The following is a 10,048-nucleotide window of genomic DNA, read 5'->3' on the forward strand; positions in this document are numbered from 1 at the left end:
TACTTCATTTACAGAAAGTGTATCAGCTCTCAATTAACTGATTTTTTTGCACCTGTTGAACACAATAAATATGCTTTTCTTTCATGTTGCCTCAGCTGTTTGGGTTGTACATATAAACTGCAAATTGATTTGATTATTTTATCCTAAACACTTGAGAGGGAGGTTCATGTTAACAAGACTGAGAGTCTACAACTATTGTCTTATAGCCGATGAGAAAACAGAAACGTCTAAGGCTTCAGGTCTTCAGGGGATGTATTTTTACACTCACCATCACAATATGAGGAGTGATTTTAGGTCTTATAATAGAAGAGTGTCTTATAGTATGTATTATAGAACATCCTAATTGTGAGCGGTAAATGTATGAGGAACAAACTATAGCACATACACAGGTCCACGACTGAAAACAACACATGCATGTAATAGGCATTAAATAATCATGCTACCAAATCCAGGCACTTCACATCTCATGCCAGTCATACGCGACTGACAGACACCCTGCTAGAGATGGACAAAGGCTGAACATTTGAGGGGGGTGTAGACTCACATGGACATACATCAACAGCTTATAACTATTAATTAAGAACCCATAACTTCCGGTTATATAGATTTTCCGCCATTTTGAATTTTTTTGAAAAACACTTAAAAATCGATCTCTTCCTAGGAAGTTTGACCAATCTGCATGAAACTCGGTGAACATAATCTAGGGACCAATATCTAAAGTTCCCTCTTGGCAAAAGTTGGAAAACTTATTAAAACTGAGCTTCTATAAGGCAATGAATATTGCGGAGGGCGTGGCTCATCACATAAAGGTGTATAACATCTCAAGGGTTTCACCGATCACCACACAACTTTGTAGGCATATGACCACACATAATCTGAGGGGACCCCTCCATTATTGACCCCATCAAACAAAATAGGGGCGCTAGTGAGCTAATTTCTTATCTAGGCCTAACCGCCATATCGATTTTTACTAAACTTGGTAGATATGTAGAACAGGACACCTCAAGGTGACTGGAGAAATTTAACCCTAATTGGCAACTGGGTGGCGCTATAACAACAGAAAATGCTTAAAAATGGCTCAAATGCGACCGATCACTGTGGCTCCCCCTGTGGACCAATGTTTTTTTTAAACACTTTAACTATCTACCTGTCAATGTGCTACCACAACTACTAATGTACAGTTTTAGCCCACTAACTATCCCACTATTGGCAATGGTACTACTACTGTACTTTCAATAAAGCAATCGTACTATCAAATTCACAAAAACTCTGTCTGAATACATTGCTCTTCTTAATGGGTTCAGTTGACTATTTAATCTGCAGTTTCCTATGACCTGTATCCCAAACACACACCATGTGAAACTGTACATGGGCAACTCTGCACTCAATGGGTATGGACTAGTAACTATTAAGGCTGCTGTCGTTTACCAACACTATGCTCCACTACACACTGCCTAACAGGCCAAATTCCTGCCTGCAGCTGATCAGATTCAGTTGCATGAACCATCAGTGGGTCAGTTCATTCACAGTTGTGTTATCTTATTACTTTGACGTCAGTGCAACTTTAGTCATATAATATACAGTATTTGTGCCATTTAAACCAGATAATGTTTGGGACCCATCATTCTGTCTTGTCAGTGGGGTAAAATACAATAACCATCTCTGGTTAAACCCTGAAATTGTTCCTGGATTAAGATGAATAAAATAGTTTCACTACTCTTTTGAAGACTAGATGTTAAAATTGTAAGTCATTGTATCACTAAACCAAATGTCACAAGTTTGTGCTTTTGAATCAAAGCAACTTTGCAAACAAAACTTCAAGTGGGTCGAAAAGCAATCTGAAAGTCATCTTGTCTCATTGTGAATTTGTACGTGTGTGCTGCCTTCAGGTGTGCACTTCAAAAGCTGCAGGTAGAGTGGAAATACTGTGGGTTGTGTGTAGGAACACACTTGCAAGATGACAAAGTGCCTCCATTCTCTGTGGCTCATGATAATGTGCCTCACACAAATTATATTTGTTGCCATCTACTTTGTGACTCAAATGGAGGGCCCTCTCTGTATGTATTATATTTATATGAGATAAAGATTAGATTCAGTGCACTCAAAAAAACACAGAAACAATCAGAATACACAGCAAAGATAAGAAATGTATTATTTATTGAGCATTTTATCAGTATCAAAAGAATGATTTTGATAAATGAAATTAAAAATATGTTTCAGGTTAAGCACAGCACTCAGAACAAACATTATGCTTCAACGTGTTTTTCACATTTTACTTGTTTTACTTTAAAATAAAAATAAAAGCTATTGTAGACAGTTATTCTGTGCAAGACAGTTGCAATTGTCTCCACAGGCAACATGGCTAGAAACTGTTTGAGGCAAGACACCAATAAAAATCACAACTTCACTAAGTTATATTTTATGCTTTGTTTGCTAAACTGTCTCACTCATCAGGTAGAAAGATAAGGCCAAGGGTGTGTAAGCACTATGAGGCCATGTGAAGATGAGAAGAAAAGCTGTTTGCCATGTGCTGCAGTGATGCTGCCATCTCCACCACTTAAGAAAACACGACCAAAGAGACCAGTGGTGTCAGCAGGAGCAGAAGTCCAGCACTCGTGCTGCTGGCACTGTTGCAGAAGTTCCCCTGACAGCAGCTAACTTCTGCTCCAATGGCCCCTGATATCTGTTCAGACAGTGTATTTGAGCAGACCAACTTGGAGGCACAGCCTTTCACGGTCACCTTGTCATTTCCTACATTCACTGAGAGATTGAAAATAATGTTAGTGCGTGATCTGTCAGTTTTAATACATAAACTAGAATCACTGAGCAGAGGGAATATGTGGAGCAGAGTTAGATGTTTGTATCATAGGCTGGCTACCTTTTGATGAGATGCAGTAGTCCTCATCCCCGTCACAGTTCAGAGTTGCGGTGCATGATTGTCCATCACAGGTGAAGCACTTTTTGCCGTTTGGATTGGATTTGCTGGGCTCTGTAATACAGAACATACATTGTTCGTATTAGGTGTAGAGGTGGATTGAGGGGTGACTGTAATGTCCTGTTCTTCTTCAGTGCATTTTTAAAATCCCTTTTAATGGACTTTTGTTGGTTTTTCCCTGCTGATGAGCAGCTTACATACGAACAGATATACAAAATCAACCTAATGGCCAGAATAAATGTTGGCACTGTTCGTTTCTGCAAACCACAGATATGTTACATTTCTACATTTTTTTAGTGGACACATTGAAACTATGTTTCAGCAACACTGTGGTTAACATGTGATTAGGTTCAGGAACAAAATGTCAGCTCATATACAACGGCACTTTAGAAACAGTGATGTGTTAGCCTGCATATGAAATGTACAAATGTAATGTATCCATGGTTTGCAAAAATGTACAATGCCAGCATTTTCTTCTGGCAACTGAGATGCCAGTTGTCTGTTCATGGACTGATGATGTGATGATTTTGAAATACAGGAAAATGTGACTGTTTTTACAGTAAGCTATGTAATAGGTAAGGTAATAAAACAAAATTGATTTAAACCTGGAAATTCTGTCTGTCTGCCTCTCTCTCTCTCTCACACACACACACACACACACACACTAACTGTGTTGTGACAGTTGGGGGTATCTTGCCCGTGGGCTCTACTGTAACAAATGGTGACTGACAGAAAAGTAATCTTCCTCATACTGGCTCTGGTCTTGGAATTTGAGTCTCTCTGTGTCTCTTTCTACATCTGCTCCAAACATATTGTCTCAGGTTCTGATAGATGGACTGGCATCATCACTTCTCAATACCTACATTCACATTGTCTACATGGAACAAGACATAAATAAATGACTTGTATCTGTTAAAAATGTATTGGCTTAGTCAGTAAAATCAGAGTTATTTTAAAATAATAAAACAAGTTGTTATTTGATATCTGAAACATGAACTTTTACGGTCTGTGGTTTTCAGTTTTTACAGCTTTTTGTTCATGCGACTAAATGTCACTTTCCAATAAAAACAGCTCTCAGTGCAGAGGAGCATCTAAATACTAACAGACAATATAAGAAAGTTACCGGGGGCAGGTTGGGCGTTGCAGAGCTCCGAGGTGCAACACTTGCTGGTAATTATGGTTTTGGCCATCCCAAAGTTGACTGAGGCCTCAACACACTCTTCAGCCACAGCACAACCCTTTGAGTTGATGTCAGCAAGTTTTGAACCACCTGAAAGAAAAGAGGAACCTTTGTAAACTGGGCCAGTGCAAAGTAGTTTTATAATAAAAAACAATGCACCACAAATGGCCATACCTGCGTATGATATGAATCTTATTGCACCACACTGCGAAGGACATTCCTTTGTTGTGTCTGTGCAGGTTCCTGAGGCTCCCGGTATACACTCATAACATTTCAGGGAGTAGGCTGAAAAAACACAAAACTCATAAGTTAAAAAATGAAAATATAAAATCAACATTTTATTCCACAAGGAGTGGACAAAATCTTTTTAACATCCTAACTCTGAAGTTAATTCATCAAAATTATGAGCACAGCTGCAAAAATATGTATGAAGGTAGCTGTCAAGTGCCATTCAGACAGATGTTTGTTTTTTAACTACAGCAGAATATAGAGAAAGCCAAATCATCTGTGTACAAACTGCAGGTGAGTAACAAAGAGCAACAAGTACTTTACACACAATACTGTCATTTGGCATGTGACCTGAAGTGACACATCTGTAGTATTTGTAAAGGTAAATGTGGTAATAATAAATTATAATCATTTCCTTAAAGATCAAACAGTTACAAAACAAATAACAGAACAAAAACTTGCCTTTAGGGAGAAGCACAATACCCAAGATCAGCGTGAGGAGATGCATTTTGTGATGGCAGGACACGACTGAGTGTGAGTTTGGTTTTTCACAGCTATAAGTAGTTCTCCCGAGAAGGGGTTGTACTCATCCTCAGACCACTCCCTAGTCTCCCCTTGACAGTGATTCAATGTGAAACTTATGGAAGGTCTTGTACATTCACATGAAATGAAAGTGAAATGCTATCTGATTATGGGGCAATATTTGAATTACCTTCAACAAAAGGCCATTAACTGGGGCGGGGTCCGGTTTCCTGCCAGCGCTTGTTCACAGGCAACTGAAGAGTGAGTGCAGTGAACTGTGCCGGTGGTAAATGTTTAGCTTCTATCATTTATCAACAGTAGTGTGCTTTCTACTGCTTAGTGCCGGATGAAAGACCCAACAGACAGATCAAAATATACATACATACACAGAAAGACAGACAGAACCAGTGAAATATTGTTTGTTTGTTTGTAATGAACCTCAAGATGCCAACGCCCAGAGCAACGACCACTGCAAACACATAGATAGCATTAGCTTACTAAACTAATGATATTTTTAGCAGTGTTGGCTGCATTTTTGTTTTTCCTTTCTTTTGTTTTTGTATAACTTTGATTTGGCTGTGTTGGTTCTTAAACTGTTGTGTGTTTTGCATTATTATAGCAAGAAGTTCCTGATTGATGACACAATAAATATCTCTGAGGACTGTCTCAGAGTGTTTGCCCAGTATGCACCAGCAGTGACAACGTTGTGATGGCTAGTATTGTTTTAACCTTGTGAGTGTGAGTGTGTGTGTGTGTGCGCGCAAAAAATGTGCCTCTGGTGAAACCAATTGTGACGAGAGCTACCACAAAAGCCGTTTCAGTAGCTATTTTTGGCAGGTGCTAATACATCTGTCCGTCTGTCTGTCTGTAGACAGTTTTTGTCAATTTGATGGCCTCACTACTGTGCAAGATACAGTCATGAAACTTAACATGTGTAGTTGAAATCAAAATGAAGGACAGAAGTTCACGGCACACATGTAGAATTCTATCTGCAGATCAACTCTCAGAACAAGGTTCTCAAAGTATTACATTCAAAGGCGAGGCTAAAACGATGGGTTGTTGGCTGGACAGAATAATTAACAATACAGTGTGATTCAGTCTCCTAAAGGCTAAAACACACCGGCGCCGTACGACGCGCGTCAAAACAGCCGCCCCCACTATTTTCTATTTACAAACCCACACCGGCGGCGGCTCGATGCGCGTCCACGTGCCGCGCCGCGTCACTTTACGCTATTGTCCTATTTTTCCAGCGTGGCCGCCCTTGAAAAAGCGCTATTTTGTACTTCCCAGCCTGGCGGACTGGAGGGTGCAATAGAAATCCGTTTGATGCCCCGCAGCGCGACGCTTTTTGTGTGTGTTGGGGGTGGCACTTGACTCGCGTCAATGACGCCGCCGGTGTGTTTTGGCCTTAATCCTCCCAACATCTCTGCTCTGTAATGTTTCTGTCGGCACTGGAGGAGGTTTCTGGATGATCTAATTCACATGTAGGTTCAATTAAACTTATACAAAGGGATCTGTTAATCAGTGTTAAATAGTTTGTAACTTAATCAGAAGAACAGAAAGGACAGTTATACTTTAAGAATAACTATACTCCAATGATTCCAGCTGCTGTTCACTGCTGCAGTTACTTCTCTGAAGTGATAAAATAAGGACAGGTTTGTTCACTAGTGACACGCACTCACAGTACCTAAGGGTGTATGCTGAACGAAAAAACAAGCCCAGTCAAGTAAAAAAAAATTAAGTCTTCCTCGAATACACGTAACAGCAAATCAAATTCAAATCACTTCAAGCTTTATGTGAAGTTTTGACATTCCCAAATTTTGAGTCACTGTTAGAAAAGTAATCACCCCAGTTAATCTCATAAAAGCTACAAAAAAAGCTGTAGATACCCCTAAAAAGGGATTAGGCTGCTAGAGATGATATGTATGAACAATGCAAATGTGGTTTTGATAAGAAGCACGGCTCCAAGGATCGGCGTGAGCTCTACTTCTGGGAGGAGTCTCGGGATGAGCTCAAATCTGACCTTTAAGTTATAGTGGCTGTCATTTGCCTTTAGTTCTGCTTTGAAAATGTAAATGTTTACTTGAGGTAGGTCATCATGGTGAACACTAAAGGTGTTTTCACCCTTGGTCCTTTTTAAATGAACTGAACTCCGTTCTCTTAAAGTGGATCAAAAAGTGGGCAGACGACTTTGAGGTCAACTTCAGCTCTGACGGGGCCTCAGTCCCCTTTCTGTTCACACTACAGCCTATATATCATATATATTGATGTAGTTTTGTTTTTACTTTGACGTGACACTGCAGTGCGGTTATGAACTTAAAATTGGAGGAAAACCTTAGCGCTTCTGTGCATTGTGGACAGTTGCTGTTTGATGCTTTCCTCGTTCCATATCTGTAGAAGTGCAGTTGCTCCATCGTCAGACCAGAGTACTCCTTGTCCACTTGTCGTGCTGTCGTTACCTGTGGCCGTGGTTCCGTTGTGTTTATTATGCGTCCCACTGAAATAGCGGTAGAGTGGACACGCAGCGTTTCGTGTTCACAAGGGACAGGTTAAGTGAACCACAGTCCTCTTTCACAGTCCCTTTTCCATTGGTCCACAAATATCAAAGGCATAAAAAACAAATATCGCGAAAATTTGAAAGGAATTGGCGATCGACCAAACTGGAAGAATCTCGTTTAATCTGGACAGACAGTCTCAAAACTTATAAGAGGGGCCTCCGCAATGCTAGAGCAAACTATTACTCAGCATTAACAGAAGAAAACAAGAACAACCCCAGGTTTCTTTTCAGCACTGTAGCCAGGCTGACTGAGAGTCAAAGCTCTATTGAGCCTTGTATTCCTTTAGCCCTTAGCAGTAATGATTTTATGAGCTTTTTTAATGACAAAATTCTAACTATTAGAGGCAAAATTCATGACCTCTTGTCCTCAGATAGTACCTATCTAACCTCAAACACAGCTGTAAGACCTAATATATATTTAGATTGCTTCTCCCCAATTTCTCTTCAAGAATTGACAGCAGTGATTTCTTCATCTAAATCATCAACGTGTCTCTTAGACCCCATCCCAACTAGGCTACTTAAGGAGGTCTTTCCTTTAGTTAACACTCATATATTAGATATGATCAATCTATCCTTATTAACAGGCTATGTACCACAGTCTTTTAAGGTAGCTGTAATTAAACCTCTACTAAAAAAGCCCACCCTGGATCCAGAGGTGTTAGCCAACTATAGACCAATATCTAATCTTCCCTTTATGTCAAAGATCCTTGAGAAAGTAGTCGCAGACCAGCTGTGTGATTTTCTCCATGATAATAATTTATTTGAGGAATTTCAGTCAGGATTTAGAGTGCATCATAGCACTGAGACAGCACTAGTTAAAATTACAAATGACCTTCTGATTGCTTCAGACAAAGGACTTGTCTCTGTACTTGTTTTATTAGATCTAAGTGCGGCGTTTGACACAATTGACCATCAAATTCTACTGCAGAGACTGGATCACTTAATTGGCCTAAAAGGTTCTGCACTAAGCTGGTTTAAATTTTATTTATCTGATCGTTTTCAGTTTGTTGACGTTCATAATGAATCATCCTTACGTACCAAAGTTTGTTTTGAAGTTCCGCAAGGTTCTGTACTCGGACCAATCCTATTTACTCTATATATGCTTCCTTTAGGTAACATCATTAGAAATCACTCTATAAATTTCCATTGTTATGCGGATGATACTCAGTTGTATTTATCGATGAAGCCAGAAGAAAGTAATCAATTAACTAAACTCCATAACTGCCTTAAAGACATAAAAACTTGGATGAGCACCAATTTCCTGATGTTAAATTCAGACAAAACTGAAGTTATTGTTCTTGGCCCCAAACAACTCAGAGACTCTTTATCTGAAGACATAGTTTCTCTAGACGGCATTGCTCTGGCCTCTAGCACTACCGTAAGAAACCTCGGAGTAATATTTGATCAAGATTTGTCTTTTAATTCTCATTTAAAACAAACCTCACGGACTGCATTTTTTCATCTGCGTAATATTGCGAAAATTAGGCCTATCCTGACCCGAAAAGATGCAGAAAAATTGGTCCACGCTTTTGTTACCTCTAGGCTGGATTACTGTAACTCTCTATTATCAGGTAGCTCTAGTAAGTCCTTAAAAACTCTCCAGCTAATTCAGAATGCAGCAGCACGTGTACTAACAGGAACTAAGAAACAAGATCATATTTCTCCTGTTTTAGCTTCTCTGCACTGGCTCCCTGTAAAATCCAGAATTGAATTTAAAATCCTACTGTTAACTTATAAAGCTCTAAATGGTCAAGCTCCATCATATCTTAGTGAGCTCATAGTGCCATATTACCCCACCAGAACACTGCGCTCTGAGAACGCAGGGTTACTCGTGGTCCCTGAAGTCTCCAAAAGTAGATCAGGAGCTAGAGCCTTCAGCTATCAGGCTCCTCTCCTGTGGAATCATCTTCCTGTTACGGTCCGGGAGGCAGACACCGTCTCCACATTTAAGACTAGACTTAAGACTTTCCTCTTTGATAAAGCTTATAGTTAGGGCTGGCTCAGGCTTGCCCTGTACCAGCCCCTAGTTAGGCTGACTTAGGCCTAGTCTGCCGGAGGACCCCCCTATAATACACCGGGCACCTTCTCTCCTTCTTTCTCGTATTCTATTACTGCATCTTGCTAACTCGGCCATTCTGGATGTCACTAACTCAGCTTCTTCTCCGGAGCCTTTGTGCTCCACTGTCTCTCAGATTAACTCATATCGCAGCGGTGCCTGGACAGCGTGACGTGTGTGGTTGTGCTGCTGCCATGGTCCTGCCAGATGCCTCCTGCTGCTGCTGCCATCATTAGTCATTAGTCATACTTCTACTGTTATTATACACATATGATTATTGTCACACATGTATACTGCCAGATATTAATACATACTTTCAACATATTGTACCACAGTAGCCAGAACTATAACTATAATATTATTACTTTCAATAATGTTGTTGTAACCTACTGTCATTACCTGCATCTCTCTCTCTCTCTCTCTCTCTCTCTCTCTCTCTCTCTGTCTCATTGTGTCATGCGGATTACTGTTAATTTATTATGCTGATCTGTTCTGTACGACATCTATTGCACGTCTGTCCGTCCTGGAAGAGGGATCGCTCCTCAGTTGCTCTTCCTGAGGTTTCTACCG

The 10,048-nt window shown here is 40.2% G+C and overlaps 1 protein-coding gene across 1 annotated transcript; it reads right to left on the reverse strand.

Moving 5' to 3' along the window:
• Positions 1-2,140: 2,140 nt before the first annotated feature.
• LOC117266294 (urokinase plasminogen activator surface receptor-like) lies at positions 2,141-4,964 on the reverse strand. Its single transcript, XM_078171861.1, has 5 exons — positions 4,806-4,964; positions 4,290-4,400; positions 4,059-4,205; positions 2,879-2,989; positions 2,141-2,760 (listed from the first exon to the last, which is right to left on the reverse strand). The coding sequence occupies exons 1-5, from the start codon at positions 4,849-4,851 to the stop codon at positions 2,558-2,560; spliced, it is 618 nt and encodes a 205-aa protein (XP_078027987.1). The 5' UTR covers positions 4,852-4,964; the 3' UTR covers positions 2,141-2,557.
• Between the last annotated feature and the right edge of the window lie 5,084 nt (positions 4,965-10,048).

The sequence above is a fragment of the Epinephelus lanceolatus genome, chromosome 10 (assembly GCF_041903045.1).
Source record: "Epinephelus lanceolatus isolate andai-2023 chromosome 10, ASM4190304v1, whole genome shotgun sequence".
In the NCBI taxonomy this organism is placed as follows: Eukaryota; Metazoa; Chordata; class Actinopteri; order Perciformes; family Serranidae; genus Epinephelus; species Epinephelus lanceolatus.